Genomic DNA, 19,407 nt, shown 5'->3' with positions numbered 1-19,407 from the left:
AGCTACAGCAAACATAGATGCAATCTCACAACATATACTTTTGAGTAATAGGAAGCAAGCCCCAGAAGAATACATATAACACACCATTTAAATAAAGTTCAAACATAAACCTGCATACATGCATAATAAAACTATATATTAAAACTAAATATGGAATTCAGAGTAGCGGTATCTTGATGGGGAGGGAGGAGGATATGACCAGGGGTGGTAGGCAAGAGTATCGCTGTTTAGTACTGTGTTTCTTAAACTGGGTGATGGGCCTGTGGACATTCATGTCTTTATGCTTTATGTATACACGTATAGACATTTGTATTTGTGTCTGAATGTTTTATAGTTACTATCTCTTGTAAACAATGTCAGCATCATGAATTTGGCTGTTAAGAAATAAAAATGATAGGATTTTTCAAAAGACTTTTCAAAGGACTGTTTGCAGCAGGTAGATGCCAAAAGATGATGGTATAATTTAGGGGTCAGCAAACTACAACACACAGGCCAAATCTGACATATTGCTTGTTTTTGTGTGGTCCATGAGCTCAGAGTGGTTTTTACATCTTAAAGTTTATTTTAAATAAAATCCAAAGACAAATAATACTCTCACATGTGAAAATTATATAAAAATGCATTCATTCACTTATGTATTGTGTGTGGCTACTTTATTATTATTATTTTTTCAGATGGAGTCTTGCTCTGTCTCCCAGGCTGGAGTGCAGTGGCACCATCTCAGCTCATTGCAAGGTCTACCTCCCAGGTTCAAGCCATTCTCTTGCCTCAGACTCCCAAGTAGCTGGGGCCACAGGCGCCCGCCACCACTCCCCGCTAATTTTTTGTATTTTTAGTATACAGACGGGGTTTCACTGTGTTATTCAGGGTGGTCTCGATCTCTTGACCTTGTGATCCACCCGCCTTGGCCTCCCAAAGTGCTGGGATTACAGGTGTGAGCCACCATGCCCAGACTTTATTATTATTATTTTTTAAGATGGAGCCTCGCTCTGTCGCCAGGCTGGTGTGCGGTGGCGCAATCTCGGTTCACTGCAACTTCCGACTCCCTGATTCAAGCGATTCTCCTGCCTCAGCCTCCTGAGTAGCTGGGATTACAGGCGCCCACCACCACGCCCAGCTAATTTTTGTATTTTTAGTAGAGATAGGTTTCACCATGTTGGCCAGGATGGTCTCGATCTCCTGACCTCGTGATTTGCCTGCCTCGGCCTCCCAAAGTGCTGGGATTACGGGCGTGAACCATCGTGCCCAGCTGTGCATGGTTGCTTTCATACTAGCATGGCAGAACTTGGTAGTTGCAACAGAGACCGTATGACCGTCAAAGAGTAAAATGCTTACTATCTGACCCTTTATAGAAGGTTTGCTGACCCTTTATATAATGGAAAAGAAATTGAGATTAGAGAGGTAAAATTAGCTCCAAGTTTTCAGAAGCAGGCAAAACTCATTTTGAATCTTTGCTCAGTTTGTTACTAGATAGAACTCTCTGACCTTTGCTAGAAATTATTTAAAAGGAAAGTGAATGTGAAAATGTCCAGCAAACTGGTTGGTACACTTTATAAAGAGACTTGGGGTTTTGGCCAGGTGTGGTGGCTCACGCCTGTAATCCCAGCAATTTGAGAGGCTTGAGGCAGGTGGATCATGAGGTCAGGAGATTGAGACCATCCTGGCCAACATGGTGAAACCCTGACTGTACTAAAATTACAAAAATTAGCTGGGTGTGGTGGCACACACCTGTAATCCCAGCTACTTGGGAGGCTGAGGCAGAAGAATCGCTTGAACCCAGGAGGTGGAGGTTGCAGTGAGCCGAGATCGCACTACTGCACTCCAGCCTGACATGCCATGCAACCATTTGATTTCTTATTTTGTTTGCTCTGGAGGAGTTGGATTGAATGAGGTCCCTTAAAGGGTCAAATAGCTCAGATGTAGATGTTAAAGGTATCACCCACTGTTCCATCAGATTGGAAGGTGATCGTCAAATGAGGCTTGAATTCAGGAATACACTTTAGCCAGATATATATATATACACACACACGCACACATATAAATATATATATATTTTGGGGTACCTATTTTTAATGTAAGGATTCTTTTAAGGATCAAACATATCCTAAAATAATCAGTCTTCAGAGACCCCTCCCACACAGATGCTTTTATTTTTCCCAAAACAAGCATGAATTGACTTAGAGGCTGGCTCAAAGATGTAACGGCACCCTCCAGCATGTTGAATGCACTCACAAGGGAATTGTCCCTTACCACAGCTTCCATTCCTTGCATCTGGCTCCAACCCGTAGGACATCAGATACTTACATGGGTAGATGGATGAACCACCATTCTGGATAATGATTTTCTTGGTTCCCAAGCAGCTTTTTCACTCTCAGTGGATGAAAACCAATATGGGGGAAGAGAAGGGAGGCAGAGGTGTTACTTACCTCTGTATAATAGACATGTAGGATCCTCAACTCCAGCCCAGCTAGACCCTTATTGGGAATTAAAATGGATCTAACATGTGACATCTCTGGAACAGGAGCTGGTAAATAGCAGACTCCAATTTCATTAGGGGTCAAGGAGCTAGACTAAAGTTACCCTTCATGTTATCTGTTTCCTTGAATTTTCTTAGACCTGGACATTAAATTCTTTTCTTTTTTTTTTTTGTTTTTTTTTTATTTTTTTATTTTTTTTAATTTATGAAGTATTTATTGATGATTCTTGGGTGTTTCTCAGAGAGGGGGATATGGGAGGGTCATAGGATAATAGTGGAGAGAAGGTCAGGAGATAAACACATGAACAAAGGTCTCTGGTTTTCCTAGGCAGAGGACCCTGCGGCCTTCTGCAGTGTTTGTGCCCCTGGGTACTGGAGATTAGGGAGTGGTGATGACTCTTAAAGAGCATGCTGCCTTCAAGCATCTGTTTAACAAAGTACATCTTGCACCGCCCTTAATCCATTTAACCCTGAGTTGACACAGCATATGTTTCAGAGAGCATGGGGCTGGGGGAAAGGCCATAGATCAACAGCATCCCAAGGCAGAAGAATTTCTCCTAGTCAGAACAAAATGGAATCTCTTATGCCCACCCCTTTCTACACAGACACAGCAACAATCTGATCTCTCCTTCCTTTCCCCACACTTCCCCCCCTCTTCCTTTCAACAAAACCGCCATCGTCCTCATGGCCCGCTCCCGATGGTCGCTGTCTCTTCGGAGCTGTTGGGTACACCTCCCAGACAGGGCGGCCGGGCAGAGGCGCTCCTCGCTTCCCAGACGGGGCCGCCCGGGCAGAGGCGCTCCTCACTTCCCAGACGGGGCCGCCCGGGCAGAGGCGCTCCTCTCCTCCCAGACGGGGCGGCCGGGCAGAGGCGCTCCTCGCTTCCCAGACGGGGCCGCCCAGGCAGAGGCGCTCCTCGCTTCCCAGACCGGGCCGCCAGGGCAGAGGCGCTCCTCACTTCCTCCCAGACCGGGTGGCAGCCGGGCAGAGGCGCTCCTCACCTCCCAGACGGGGCGGCCGGGCAGAGGCGCTCCTCACTTCCCAGAGGGGGCGGCCGGGCAGAGGCGCTCCTCACTTCCCAGACCGGGCGGCCGGGCAGAGGCGCTCCTCACTTCCCAGATGGGGCGGCCGGGCAGAGACGCTCCTCACTTCCTCCCAGACGGGGTGGCGGCCGGGCAGAGGCGCTCCTCACCTCCCAGACAGGGCGGCCGGGCAGAGGCGCTCCTCACTTCCCAGACTGGGCGGCCGGGCAGAGGCGCTCCTCACTTCCCAGACTGGGCGGCCGGGCAGAGGCGCTCCTCACCTCCTAGACGGGGTGGCCAGGCAGAGGCGCTCCTCACTTCCCAGACGGTGTGGCGGCTGGGCAGAGGCGCTCCTCACCTCCCAGACGGGGCGGCCGGGCAGAGGTGCTCCTCATCTCCCAGACGGGGCGGCCGGGCAGAGGTGCTCCTCACTTCCCCCCAGACGGGGTGACGGCCGGGCAGAGGCACTCCTCACCTCCCAGACGGGGCGGCCGGACAGAGGCGCTCCTCACTTCCCATACGGGGTGGCAGCCGGGCAGAGGCGCTCCTCACTTCCCAGATGGGGCAGCCGGGCAGAGGCGCTCCTCACTTCCTCCCAGATGGGGTGGCGGCGGGGCAGAGGCGCTCCTCACTTCCCAGACGGGGCGGCCGGGCAGAGGTGCTCCTCACTTCCTCCCAGACGGGGTGGCGGCCGGGCAGAGGCGCTCCTCACCTCCCAGACGGGGTGGCCGGGCAGAGGCGCTCCTCCCTTCCCAGACGGAGTGGCCAGGCAGAGGCGCTCCTCACCTCCCAGAGTGGGCGGCCAGGCAGAGGCGCTCCTCACTTCCCAGAGTGGGCGGCCGGGCAGAGGCGCTCCTCACTTCCCATAGGGAGTGGCAGCCAGGCAGAGGCGCTCCTCACTTCCCAGATGGGGCAGCTGGGCAGAGGTGCTCCTCACTTCCTCCCAGACGGGGCGGCGGCCAGGCAGAGGCGCTCCTCACCTCCCAGACGGGGCGGCCGGGCAGAGGCGCTCCTCACCTCCCAGACGGGGCGGCTGGGCAGAGGCGCTCCTCACCTCCCAGAAGGGGCGGCTGGGCAGAGGCGCTCCTCACTTCCCATATGGGGTGGCAGCCGGGCAGAGGCGCTCCTCACTTCCCAGACAGGGTGGCGGCCAGGCAGAGGCGCTCCTCACCTCCCCGATGGGGCAACCGGGCAGAGGCGCTCCTCACTTCCTCCCAGACGGGGTGGCGGCCAGGCAGAGGCGCTCCTCATCTCCCAGACGGGGCGGCCGGGCAGAGGTGCTCCTCATCTCCCAGACGGGGCAGCCGGGCAGAGGCGCTCCTCACTTCCTCCCAGACGGGGTGGCGGCCGGGCAGAGGCACTCCTCACCTCCCAGACGGGGCGGCCGGGCAGAGGCGCTCCTCACTTCCTCCCAGACGGGGTGGCGGCCGGGCAGAGGCGCTCCTCACCTCCCAGAAGGGGTGGCCAGGCAGAGGCGCTCCTCACCTCCCAGACGGGGCGGCCGGGCAGAGGTGCTCCTCATCTCCCAGACGGGGCAGCCGGGCAGAGGCGCTCCTCCCTTCCTCCCAGACGGGGTGGCAGCCGGGCAGAGGCGCTCCTCACATCCCAGACGATGGGCGGCCGGGCAGAGGCGCCCCTCACTTCCCAGATAGGGCGGCCGGGCAGAGGGGTTCCTCACATCCCAGACGATGGGCGGCCAGGCAGAGATGCTCCTCACTTTCTAGACGGGGTGGCGGCGGGGCAGAGGCTGTAATCTTAGCACTTTAAGAGGCCAAGGCAGGAGGCTGGTAGGTGGAGGTTGCAGCGAGCCGAGATCACACCACTGCACTCCAGCCTGAGCACCATTGAGCATTGAGTTAGCGAGACTCCGTCTGCAATCCCAGCACCTCGGGAGGCCGAGGCAGGCAGATCACTCGAGGCCAGGAGCTGGAGACCAGCCCAGTCAACACGGCGAAACCCCGTCTCCACCAAAAATACAAAAACCATTCAGGCGTGGCGGCGTGCGCCTGCAATCCCAGGCACTCGGCAGGCCGAGGCAGGAGAGTCACCGGAGCCCGAGGCAGGGAGGTTGCAGCGAGCCGGATCATGGCAGTACAGTCCAGCTTCGGTAACAGCGGGAGACCGAAAAAAGAAGGAGAGGGAGACCGAAGAAAGGAGGGAAGGCAGAGGGAGAGGGGAGAGGGGAGAGGGGAGAGGGGAGAGGGGAGAGGGCAAATTCTTTTCTTTAAAAGTCGCTCATTGAGGCCGGGTGCAGTGGCTCACGCCTGTAATCCCAGCATTTTGGGACGCCTAGGCGGGTTTATCACGAGGTCAGGAGATTGAGACCATCCTGGCTAACACAGTGAAACCCTGTCTCTACTAAAAATACAAAAAAATCAGCCGGGCATGGTGGTGGGCGCCTGTAGTCCCAGGTCCTCGGGAGGCTGGGGCAGGAGAGTGAATCCAGGAGGCGGAGCTTGCAGTGAACTGAGATCTCACCACTGCATTCCAGCCTGGGCTACAGAGCGAGACTCTATCTCAAAAAAAAAAAAAAAAAAAAAAAAGGTTTCTCATTGGAACTGAAAATTGCTTCCTATGACGTGTCTGAGAATTTGAAGTAATGAAAAGTAGGCTGGGTCAGCCTTGGCCTGAAGTGATGCTTACATGAATTAACCATCTCTAGAGGGATACTCGTGTCAAAGTAGGAGTTTGTTGATGCTTGACTCTCCAGTGTGATGTCTGGGATTGCTTGCGCCAGCTCTGAGGAGGGCATGCTTGTCTTTCTTTGTGAAATAATAGAATATGGATGAATCCGTTTCCCCATGAAACCATTTCTGTTGAACTAAAATACAAAGGAAAAACGGTGACCTTGAATTAGGCTTGTTTGCAGTGTTAATAGCTTTCAAAGGCCCTTTCATTTCCATTTAATGATTTTTTTCTGAACAACCTGTTGTAAGAATCTAATGCAGTTTTTCAAAACCAACATCACAAACGTGATTATTATTTTGTAGCTAATTTGGTTAGAAAAGTATGAGGCCCTATGTATTAAAACGTCATGCCATCACTTCTCAGAATGGCACTTTTGAAAATTGTATTTTGGTCTTCTGGATAACTATTTATTGAACTACTGTTATCAAGAATAAGTGGTATTTTTCATGATCTTTCTTGTCTGCAGAGTTCGTGACAGGAATTTTGTGCATGAAGGATGCCTGTGTTGTTTAGTGTGTTCTTGCATCCATTTTGCTCTTACTCAGATATCTGAAGCTATACATATCAACTTACTCATTCAACATGTATTTATAAAAGTGTCCATTAGAGGCTAGGCATGGTGCTGTTCTGGGGGTCATCAATGGAAAAAACAGACTATAAAATCCCTGCCCTCCTGTAGCTAACATTCTTTTAAAATACTGATGGCAGAATTTTAAAACACTGATGGCAGAATTAGAAAGAATGCCCGCGATACAAGCAAGAATGAAATACAGTTTTTATTTTCTGCATCTAAAAATCACAATAAGTAACTTGTCTTGTACTTCTAAGAGTTTGAATTTTTTTAACTTGGTAATAATTTTAGTAGGCAGGGTGCAGTGATTCACGCCTCTAAGCCCAGCACTTTGGGAGGCTGAGGCGGGCAGATCGCTTGAGCCCAGGAGTTTGAGACCAGCATGGTCAACATGGTCAAACCCCATCTCTACAAAAAATAAAAAAATTAGCCAGACATGGTGGCATGTGCCTGTGGTCCCAGCTACTCGAGAGGCTGAGATGGAAGGATCACTGAGCCCTGGGAAGGTCGAGGCTGTGATCATGCCACTGCACTTCAGCCTGGGCAATAGAGTGAGACCCCGTCTCATCATCATCATCATCATCATCATCATCATCATCATCATCATCATAATTTAGTTGCTCTGATAAAAGGCTGTGTTACTTTACTTATGGCTAATATTTGAGTGCCCGCTGTGTCTCACACCCTGTGCTGAGCGTTCCCATTTACCCCATTTGGCAGATGAAAACTGCAGCATGTTCTCAACTCAGTAGAGAGACACACTCTTACATATGGAATCTTAAAAAGATTTTATTTAATCGCTTATGCCAAGTTCAGTGATAGTTCCACAGTGACTGAATCTAAACTGCGCAGAATTGAGAGTAGTGGGCAAGAGTCAACGACGGGTTTCTAGTTCTGGAAACTTGGGAGACTAGGGTGACACAGGTCCCCTCTTTCCTGCCCACTTACTCCTCCAAACACAAACATGCTGGATGAAATATTACATATGATCCTCACTGAAAGAGAAAAAACTTGGAAAGAGGACAGAAGGAAGAGGAACAAGACGAAACTGAAGGGGAAGGGAGGTGTTGTTAACCACAAGAGCAAAACAAAAGCCAGAGGTCCATGTGAGCTGCCGTAGTGTGGTGTCTGTAGTTTCTGTATGGCCAGGAAGTGCCCTTGGAAGCAAGTTTCATGAACATAAATGATCAAAGCCAACTAAACTGGTCAATTAGTCAAACTTGTCTTCCTTACAAAAGAATAGGACCTCATTAGCCCTATTCCTCAGCTTGAGGAGTCAATGCAATTGAGGGGTAAGGGGTTGACAGTGGTAATAAATCATTGGGCTTTTTTCTCAGCTTTATCTTTGCCTCATACCTTCATCAAGCCACCCTAGACCCTCCTCTAGCAGCTCCAGCCCCTTTTGTTTGTTGTCACTTCTATTTAAGCCTTAGCCTTAGGTACCAATTAGTGAAGTGATTATCTTAAAGTTGCCATTGTCAATGCTTTGGAGAACCCCTTGCATTTTGACCAAGCTGGTGAGGGAATTGGTAAGTTAAAGGTGAACTCTGCATGATCAAGGTATCAAAACAGCTTGAAGACTGCCATTTTAATGCACCTTTCACAAGGCTGTGCAACTCTATACTTAAATAAGTGGCCAGTTTTGTTTTTAAGTGACGATCCACGTGGAGAAAATACTTCCAGGATTTCAATTTTGAAACAATTGAAATTCTCCTCCTCTTAGAGTGTTAGCTCCTGTGTGTGTGAAATACTGCTGGTCACCTCTCCCTGTGGTGCTGACTCTCCACTCACGGACCGGACACCATCTGAAATGTCTGACAGAACATTCTGAGGAAATGGAAATGATGAAATCACTTTGAATTCAACAGTAGAATGACAGGTCATTTAATGCAGCCTTAATCTTGTGGCTCAGTTGGTGTGGTGTAATATTAGGCTTGCCTTCTACCTTCCAAATCCCTTGATAGTATAAACGAGCAAATTAAGACTTACCCTGAAAATGACTGTGTGCTACACTACAAGATAGGTACAATGCTCCAGGAGCAGCACAGATAGAGGTAGTAACATTTTGCCATCTGGCAAAGCCACTAGACCAGATGGATTCATTAATGACTTCTCTAAAGTATTTAATCAGACCTTACTGAAACACATGACTGGCATATTTAATTATCCTAAATTAACAGGACTTCTGCCAGATACAACCCTCAATGCTTGAGTCATACTCCTTGCTTAAAGAGAGAAGGAAAAAAGGTTTGACTAGCTCCAGAAAGCTGGGTTTCACATAGACCCCTCTTATTAGTGAAACTTCTTGTTAGCAAATTGTTGTGTTACAGTCTTACGCAGTATTTCTTCTTTTTCAAAGAATGCACTGTAAGACTAGCCATGCTGATGAAATTCTTTTATCAGTAGCAATTATACTGATGAGAACCTCTGGGAGTTGATAAATCTGATATAGCCAACAGACAACCCTTCCCACTTCCTGCCTGTGGAAGACTTCTAAACCAACAGATGCCTTCTTGTGTAAGTTAATCAATTTATATTTCTCCAGGATCACTTTTGTTTTAATCTTTGTATTTGTATCAGAACAATGGAGACACAAAATTACAGAAAGCATTATAATGTAAATTTGCCCCTGCTCTAGTCTTTGCTGTCTGCAATCTACTTTTCAAAGGAACAATTCTAATTTTCATGACTGTTCTCTCTGGTGGTTACTTCCACATCTCAAAACAGTATGGTTAATGGCTATTTCTTATTTTCTTTAGACATGTTGACTTCCTTTTAAGATACATGAGGATGTAGCTTAGGTATACCATTCTTACATCACTTTTCTTCTCCTCCCTGAGGGTTATTTTATTTTTTATTCTCTTAATGTTTACCTTTGTAGCTTTAGGTTATATTTTCATACCTTTTAATTTTTGAGATTGTCAACTAGAAACAGTATGTCTTGGCTCCTAACATATGATGAAGGTATTAGTGACTTGAGTATTCCACTGAATGCTCCAGGGTTCTTTCACTCAATGTAATATTTTTGAGATTCATCCATGCTGTGGATGTCACTAGTTCCATTTCTGTTTGTGGCTGAGAACAATTCCATTGCATGAATAGATGATGATCTATCCATTCACGTGTTGTACGTGTGACCTGTTTCCAATTTCTGGCTCTCATAAATCTATGAAGACTTGTATGCAAGTCTTTGTTTAGACATCTCCTTTTTGTTTCTCTTGGATAAATTCCGAAGAGTGGAATTGCTAGATCATAATGGTACACATATGTTTATAAGCAACTGCCAAAAGACTTTCCAAAGTGATTTATCATTTTACATTTCCTATTAGCAATATATATGCATTCCAGTTGCTCTGTGTCTTTAGCAACACTTGGTATTAATAGTCTTTTTAATTTTAGTTGTCCTTGACAATGTTCAAGTCTTCTAACATATTTTAAATTAAGTTGTGTTCTTATTAAATTGTAAGCATTTTTATATATATTCTGGGTAGAAGTTTTGGTGATTTTTTTCTTTTCATTCTCCTAGTCTGTGGTTTGCATTTTCATTTTCCTAATAGTGTCTATCAAAGACCAGAAGTTTTGATGTTTAAAGTCCAATTTCTCCTTTGTGTAATGGTTCATGCTTGTTTTTTCTCTAAGAGACCATTATCTTTCAGAGGTCACAAAGATTTTCTTACTTTTTTTCTATCGATTACTTGGTTTAGCTCTTATATTTTTTGAGTTTTTTTGCATATGGTAAAAGGGAAGAGTAAGGTTCACTTCTTTCCATATGGATACCTAGTTGTTCCAGCACTATCTGTTGAAAAACAGTCCTTTCCTGATGAGTTATCTTAACACTTTTGCTGGAAATGAGTTGATCATATAAGTGTGGGTCTATCTATGGATCCAATTCTATACCATTGATTTGTATGTCTATCCTTAAAGCAATATTCTATCTTAATTCTAATTCCTTCTAATAAAGACTTTAAGCAGAACTTCTTTTATTAACATTTTTTTCTGACATATACATGTATGTATATACATATATATGTGTGTATGAGTATATACATGTATGTGTACATGTGTATATTTTTCCCAGTAGCTGAGTCCAGGTTCTCACTGTCCAGTCATGACTGGATTAAACTTCTAAACTGTTTTTCTTGCTTCAGATCTTTTCTCCTTAGGGAGGCATCTTCAGATAACTGATCTTGTCCATTCCGAATGGTTTTTACCAGTTTAAATCACAGAGAATGGTCTTATTTTTAAATTCAAGAAGAGTTCACCGTAGCTTTCTATGTACATGAGTTGCTCTGACTTAGAATGTCTGTTCCTGGCCGGGTGCGGTGGCTCACACTTGTAATCCCAGCACTTTGGGAGGCTGAGGTGGGTGGATCACCTGAGGTCAGGCATTCGAGACCAGCCTGGCCAACATGGCGAAACCCTGTCTCTACTAAAAATACAGAAAATAGCTGGGCATGGTGGCACGTGCCTGTAATCCCAACTGCTCGGGATGCTGAGGCAGGAGAATCGCTTGAACCTGGGAGTCAGAGGTTGCAGTGAGCTGCGATCACGCCCTTGCACTCCAGCCTGGGCAAGAAGAGTGACTTTGTCTCCAAAAAAAAAAAGAATGTCCGTTTCTGGGGGTGAGGGGTAGGTTTCATGTGGGTCTATCACATGGCGGTTAATTAATAACAATACCACCTATATAGTGCTAGGTTTTAAGTGCTACTGTTTTAATCACTGCTTTAGGATTTATTAAGTACTCATAGTACCCACTTTCTTTGAGGTAGGTACTGTTGTTATTCCCATTCTTATGGATGAGAAACTGGGGCACAGAGAGGTTGAATAATTTGCCGAAGGTGATATATGGGAAACTGTTCTTTGCCGGTAAGTAGAGGAGACAGGTTTCAGTGATGCACTTGTCACTGAACAAACAGCTCTCCAGGAGAAAAAAATTATGCATACGCATTAATAAACTTACACACTTTACTGATATAAATAATATATAATGCACAACTTAAAAATAATGTCATACTTTTTATTCCACATAGCCAATCAATTCTGATAGAATGCTTTCATTGATTTTTTTTTTTTTCTTCTTTTTCTAAACTCCTATATCTGTGGTCAGTCTATGGTTGCAGTTTAACCATGACTTGACAAAATCGAATGAGGAATAAATTCTTGATTACCATCTGGTTCGGCAAAGAAGTTTTTCACATCATTGGCAAATGATTAAAGTTCCAATATGTATGTGTGTTTTACATTTTCCTTGTTAATGTAAATCTATCAGCCAACATTTGTGTTGGAACTACACTTGTTGGTCAATGATGTAAGAGAATATTGAGAAGGTTTTTTCCATTTTATGTATTCACAATGTAACAGCTACAGAGTGACATACTTTTATGTTTATTCTGCATTATCAACATTTTATCCTATCTCTTAAGTCTAGACAATCAACAAAACAATAAATTAAGCCCTGATTTGTAGCACTTACTGATTTCCATGATGTAAATATACCCACTATGGCTGACTTCAAGCCACCAATGTGACATCATCGAAAATGGAGTTGGGAAGAGGTGTGGAGTAACACGCCATCTACGGTATTTCTACCATATGGATAGGATAGCAATAAATAACCTCACGACTATAGACAACAGTGAAGTGTAGTAAAATAATTACCAAGTGATGAGCTTTCAGTGTGTATTACCTTTGCCTTTAATATAATTTATGTAATTATAAATCTGTATAATATCTAACAGTGGCTGTGATTAACTGGTTTACAAAGTTGCTAAAACTTAATCAGTTTTTGGTGGCCAGTCTAAGCTGGCTCCAATCATGCCACTGCATGGCTGTATTTTTAACCATCCTTTTATAAGAAGGTATTGCTGGAATATAGTTTCATACCAGTAAGTGTAGCATACAGTTATGGCAAGATATTAAGTTTATTTTACTAAATCACATTCTCATTAGATGCACCACTCATTAAGCTTGTTAAAGTCCAGTTTTAGGGACCCCCCCCCCCGCTCAACTATGGATTATACGGGTTCTGTGGGGTTCACACAATTCAGAAAAATGGCAATGGAGTTTGGTGTTTTGTCCATGTTGCTGTCGTTCCTGTTTATGCTACCCAAGCCCACCTGGAAGGCAGGGCCCTCTCTGTGGTATCGAGATCACAGTTGTGGTGGGGTACTCAAGTGCTAAGCGCATCTCTTGGGACCAGGACTGGAAAACAGCCATCCCCATCTGAGGTTGCACTACCTCCAGGCCACTGTGTTCAAATCAGGCCTGCCTTTGCCTTTTCTGCCTTGCAGATGAACATGCACTGAGGTTGGGTCACTCCCCCTTCAATCCCCAAAGCAGCAACCTCCCCTTCTGTCCTCAGATAATGCAACCTAATTTTGATGTGCCTTTGCCTCTGACATGGGAAAGCTGCTCTCAAGGTTATCTTCAGGGCAGGGAGAGAGAAGGCTTTCATGCTTTCCTGGTGAGACCTTTAAAAAAAAAAAAAAAAAAACTAAACATATAAATTATTACTGAGAGAATCGCTGAAGCAGCCTGGGCAAAAATGAAATGAGGCTTAAGAATTACGAACATTTTTTAAATGCTGCACTTGGAACAAGTGCTCATAAAAATTTTTGCCTCAAGGAATCAAGAATGATTAGTATTGATTAGTGTTTTTGTTGTTGTCGTTGTTGTTGTTAAACTTCATAAGCAAGGCTGTTTCCTTCCATGACCCTTTTGATTCTCATCTTTTCTTTTACACAAGATGTTTGGAAATCTTCCTGATCTTATCTGACATCAGGAAGACATGCTTTTCACTCCTGGCATGCTAGAGAAACAAATCAATTTCTTCTCCCAGATAGGTTGATGAAAGTCCTTCTCTGCAGTGCTTTCTATTGCTATGGTAACAGAAGATGGGATTTCCCAACAGAACTAGGTTTATATATTAAAAAACAGTTCTTTCAAAACTTGATCCTTTGTTTGTTGCCATATATAAAATACAATAAATGGAATAAACTGAGTACCAAAGGAAAAACAGTGACACCAAACCTTTTTATGTAGGTGTGGAATGAGAATTTCATTGTATTGAGGCTCTGAATGAAAGGGAGTCAACTGTAAAAGTTTTAATATTGTGACAGTGTTATCGTAGCTAAAATAACTTGCAAAAGTTGCAAGTTTTATTAGAAAAGCAAAGAATTAAATATATGGACTCTCAATTGGCAGATAGACTTAAAATAGAGATAAGTAGTGTCAGTACTTCCAGTCATAACATGGTAAAGAAGATGACAAGAAGCCCAAGGTAGAACAAGCATTTTGTGTGATGGTGGCACTCTCCACTTCTGTGACTTCTTTTATAGGAGGACACAATAGTTGGCCATTTCTCATGAGATCTTACCAAAAGCCCAGGAATTCAGGGGACAGGGTTCTTTCCATCACAGCCCCTTAATTATATACAAAGACCTGATCTTTTAATCTGCTGGTTGACTAACAGCGTGGCTGGAGGGTGACTTCTGAGGCTCAGAGCACACAGAAAGGAGCAAAGAGCAATTGTGAGGTAGGTAGAAAAGGATGGACTTGGTTTCATTTGGGGAAAATTCAAACATAATACTCACCTGTCATTTAAAATGCTTCTGAACTAAAATTCTAAAGATGTGTGGAATGTTATTTATTAAATAAATACTTATGAAATAAATCTGTAATTCCACCATTATTGATACCTTATATTCTCTTGCAAATCTAGTGAGTAAAGTTTGTAAGCTTTTCTCCTTTTTTGAGGCTTAACATGTGCTTTTGAAATGACATGACAAATTTAAAATAGAAGTAAATGTCATTTGGCTGTGCCCTGGATGAGACATGTCACTCTGGTGAAAGGAGTGGAGTTTCTGGGAAGCTGATGGGAAAGGTAACAAATAGTAAAGTGAATAAAGGTGGTTCTCTGTTCTTGCTACTCTTGACATGGACGTAGATAAATGGTAACATTATGAGTCACTCTAAGCAATCATGTTGCATCGAGCCAGAGAGGTGATGTCAGAGACTCTGGCTCATGAAAGGAGAAAAAACTCACTTTCTTAATGTACCCAAATGGCAAAGGACGATGGAGAAAGGGCTGTAAAGAGATGATTTAACAAACAGTGTGAAGGAACTTCTGGCAAGAAAAAAAAAATTGCTATGTGAACTTTTTAGTAAATGTGATAAATTTATGGGCTTCAATATGAATGAAAAGAATAATAACCAGCATAAAAATACTTTAAATCCAAAATGTGAGGTGTTTTGGGGTAGTGCTGCTAATTGAGTAACTAAGTCTGGTAAGTTATTTGAAGACTTGTTGAAATCTGTTTATTCTATTCCCCCCAACCCCGTCATTCAAAGAACAGAAATAAATCAGGAATTATGGAATTAGAACAACTGCTCGGAGCACTGATTTATTATTTGTTTCTGGATGCTTCAGAATCTCAAGAATCTACCAAGTATCTCAAGGATTTTAAAATAGAAGCTGTGATCACAGCAAAATAGTTTAATTTATATCTCTTGAAAGTGTTTCTGGCCTTCCAGGGGAAATATGCTCATTCTTCATTTTCTAGTCCCTGGGTAGAACCTGTTGCCTATTGCAGGGGGAGAGGCAATATGGCAGCCAAGATGGTTGGCACTGTTCACTCCCTCTTCAAGTATTTTGTTAATGCTTACTCGGCTGTATGATGTTCCAGGAACCTTTTAGAGTGATGGAAGACAGCCCCTGCCCTCACAGAGCATACAATCTAGTCAATCCTCTTCTTCCTAGCCTTTAGGACTCCAGATGTGATGCCAACCTGAGCAGTCTCCTTGGTTTCCCCACTAAAAATTGGATAGAGTTAGGCCATCTTTTCCCAGGATCAGGCTGATAGGCTTCAAACTTTACTGTAGCCAGGCTCTGTGAGTTACAAACCTCGTTGCCCACACAAAATCTTCTGTCAGCTTTAATGTGCCCAAGCTTGTCCTTGAGTCTCAAACATATTAAGCATTTCCCCCTCTGTTCTCACCCCCAATAGCTCTTGACTCTTCTTTATCCCCTCTACCCATGTCTTCCCTCACTGTCTCTCCCTGGTCCCTAACTGACCACCTTGCCTCTCCTAACACCCCTCACAGATCTGTCCTTACCCCTGCAATTTCATCACTGCTAGGATTACCTTCCTAAATTACGGAACTGTTTATGCTGTGTCCTGTTGAAAATAGTGGTACCCTAATTTCCTAGCCTGGCTAAGATAGCTTTCAAGAGCTGCCCCTGCCTGCCTGAGCCATCTCATTTCCTGCCATTCTCTGTAAGACTGAAACTGTGGAGGACATTGTCTTTTCACATGAATCCCCTTTGCACCTTGTCTTTCATATGAACTCGTGTCTTCCCTAATGTCCTGGGTAGCTGGTCACTGCATCCTCCATCTTTCTCCATCCTCCATCTTTCTATGTTACTGTGTATATATATTGACATATTGTAATTACTTCTTTACATGTCTCTTTGCTCTGAAAGTGGGCTCCTTGAAAGATAGCAGTGTGATTTCTGTTTATATATCTATGGTACTGTCCCTGACATATCTTAGGTCCATAAGGGCCTGTTGAATAAGTGAATGAGCTAAAATATACTGGTTTATCAACAAACAGGGTTTTCGGACTGCTTCCATCCACTCAGCTTAATGAGCAAACATGGCATGCCATAATCTTGCAGTTTTCTTGGGACATCTAGATACTTTGAAATACCAGGTGTGTCTCAACAAAATTGAGATTGGGAGGGTCCTTTCTTGTTGATCATCTCTCACCAACTGAATGCTGAAGTGTTCTACAACCTTAAAAAGTTAAAAGCTTATAGCATTCACCTATTGTGAAAAGCTACCCTTCTATATGGGTTATCTTTCTGTATTACTTGCTTATGAAGATTCCTGAAGATATATTTTCCAGCAAGCACTTTTCAGATGTTCAACGTGGATTTAAAGTACATATTTGTTTTTGGAAGCCATATTATATTCACACAGGCATGTTTATGTTGGTTATAGATATATAATGCTAATTACACAAAAGACAAAATTTGTATTCAGTGTTTGCTCTGTGCCAGGCACTCTGCTCAGTACTCTAGATTGCCTATATCATCTATTTTCTGTATTATCTCTATTTTTAGATGAGGAAACTGAGGCAAAAGATGAAGTAATTTGTCCAAAGAACCAGAGATAGTAAGGGCGGCCAACATGCAAATCCAGTGCTGATGTCAGAACATGTACTTTCATTAACATCATGCTAAAAACTGGAAAAAAAAAAAAAAAAAAGTCTACTTCCATTTACTGTTTTAAGCAGATGCTGAAAATTGAAATGGGAAAATTTCTATTTGTTTATTGTATAAGCAGAAGTTTATACAATTAGCTAGTTTGCTGTATAGGTAATGTGCTCTTGATTCCCAACATCTGTTTTTTAGAAAGACACAACGTCTGTACACAATGAATTTAAAACATTAGGGTGATTTTTTTTAATCTAGGAAAAATACTTCTCAAGGGTACTGACTCCTTAAAATACCAGTTGGTATTTGACGAAGTTTCATTTTTATCGAACTACAGAGAAAAATTGCTATACAAACCACAATTGTAATTTGTAGTTCTTTGGTGTCACAGTAATCTATGTAAAATGGAAACTTTAACTTAAAATGTATAATCTGTAGCAACAGACACAGAAACAGCACATGACTCTGGGACCCATTCATGCTTTGAAATCCTAATGATGATAGTATCCAGTGCTTCTGCAAGCAGGTTTAATTCCAAGAAGAGAACCTTCCCCTAGTAACAACATTTAAAAAAAAAATTAAAGTCAAAAGCTAACTTGAAAACAAGTAATATTTTGAAAATCAATAATTAAATTCCACAACATAAAGCAATTATAAAACTATACAGATGATTTTAAATTGAATAATTACAATCACAACAGCACCTAATTTTCAAGGTAACCAATGGGTAAGACCAAATGAGATTGTCAGACTGTGCTAAGCCTCTCTGCTAAAGTGAACATTTCAATTAGACAAATCAAGTAATTAATTACTTTGGGGACAGTTCAGACTCTCTCTTGAGATCACCTTGTTAGATAATTTAAATGAGAAACAGATTTGTATAAAAGGTGATCAGTGTTTTCTTCAGTTGGAAGATGTGAAAAAGAAACCTTTTCTCTTTCAGCCTTGCCTTACACCCAGACAAAACTCTCGTTGCAACTGGCCAAGTCGGGAAGGAGCCATATATATGCATATGGGATTCCTATAATGTCCAGACTGTGTCTATTCTTAAAGATGTCCATACACATGGAGTTGCCTGCCTGGCTTTTGACTCAGATGGACAGGTGTGTATTTTTTTTTTTTACTTGTTTTATTTAAGGACTTCTCACAATTCACTTAAAACTGTAATACGAATAGCCAGTAGACTCAAAGTCCATCAACACTTGCTGGTTCTCCTGGCACAGCCTCCTAGAATTTTTCACCTGTTTTTTCCCCTTTAAAGCTATGGCACTAACACCAAGCTCTGGATGGGCCTTGGTTTTGGTTCCCCTAGTCCCATCATCTGGTTAAAAAGCCTCCATAAAAGAAGTCATCAATTCATGCTGATCAGGTTCACCATAGCCCAGTAATTCTACTTTGTTGTCTGTTGTTCACTTCCTATTTGGAGTAAGGGCTGGACCAAGCCTTATTCACAGACGTCAAGCCCTGAGCATGTCTGTGGTACCTCTTGCTTTCAAAAGATGACATCACCTCCTAATAATCCACTGAGAAGATTATCCTTGACTCTTTACCCCTTGACGTCACTTTTAGCTGTTTCTCCCTGTCCTCTCCCAGTTCAATCTATCATCAATTCCTGGGTATTCATGTTTCTTTACAATAACTGACATCCTCTCCTTTCCATTCTTTCTGCCACTGTCCTTTAAGTGCTAATAAGTCAGTGTCATGTCTGACTTAGTTTAATCTCTTAGTCTCCTCACAGGCAATTTCTTGCTAATGCATTTCATCCACTGAAAACGGTGTGAAAGCATTGTTTAAAACCAGTAAGAGCGTGGAGTACCCAATGAATAAACTTCACATTTTGTAGGTGGGCATTCTATTTTAGCCAACTTTTCTAGACTTTTATCCGTTGTGCCCTTGTAGTCGAATTGGACAAATCTGCAAGACTCCTATACCAGACCTTGCATGTTTGTACCTCTGGGCCCTTCCTCAGTCTGTCCTGTCCACCTGAAGTGTCCTGCTCACCCTTTTGCCCATTGAAGTGATTCAGTCTCCAAAGGTTTTCACAAAGCCTTGCCAATCCCTGCCAGCAACGTTTTCTCTTCTTCCTTTGACCTACAGCAACACTTGGCAGAAAAGATAGGTTGATACATTCTAGAAAAGAAAGTAAAAACGGAGGGGGTCATTCCTGGCTCTGGCTGCATTCATCTCCTCCCTAAGGCTGGGCCTCTTCTCCCCATCTCCCCAACCGCCTCCGTTTCCTGTGCCACCCTTCCTCTGTCTCTCTCACCCTGCATATTTCTGCCTGTTAATTCCTTCAATCTAATTTTTGACAAGTTTCAGAGTTAATTCTGTAAGTTGGTGCCATGCAAAGATCTGTGAAATTATTCATAGAGGCTTAACTGAAAGTCTGTGGGAAATTCAGTGGATTATAGGAGATGACCTGGTTTGAGTCACT

At 43.6% G+C, this 19,407-nt stretch overlaps 1 protein-coding gene across 7 annotated transcripts in view; it reads left to right on the top strand.

The window, feature by feature from the left end:
- EML6 (EMAP like 6) overlaps positions 1-19,407 on the top strand; it is a 259,228-nt gene that overhangs the window by 79,084 nt on the left and 160,737 nt on the right. For all 7 annotated transcript variants that reach the window (XR_008522134.2, XR_008522133.2, XM_024242556.3 and 4 more), the window contains exon 3: positions 17,917-18,076. Coding sequence is in view for 5 of the 7 variants with exons in the window: in XM_024242556.3 (XP_024098324.2) it covers positions 17,917-18,076 (160 nt within the window). In the remaining 2 variants the exon portion in view is untranslated. The remainder of the gene's footprint in view (positions 1-17,916; positions 18,077-19,407) is intronic.

Source organism: Pongo abelii, chromosome 12 (genome assembly GCF_028885655.2).
Source record: "Pongo abelii isolate AG06213 chromosome 12, NHGRI_mPonAbe1-v2.0_pri, whole genome shotgun sequence".
NCBI classification, from domain to species: Eukaryota; Metazoa; Chordata; class Mammalia; order Primates; family Hominidae; genus Pongo; species Pongo abelii.
Note: the sequence above shows the minus strand (reverse complement) of the source record. Positions and strands in the feature narration are given on the sequence as shown.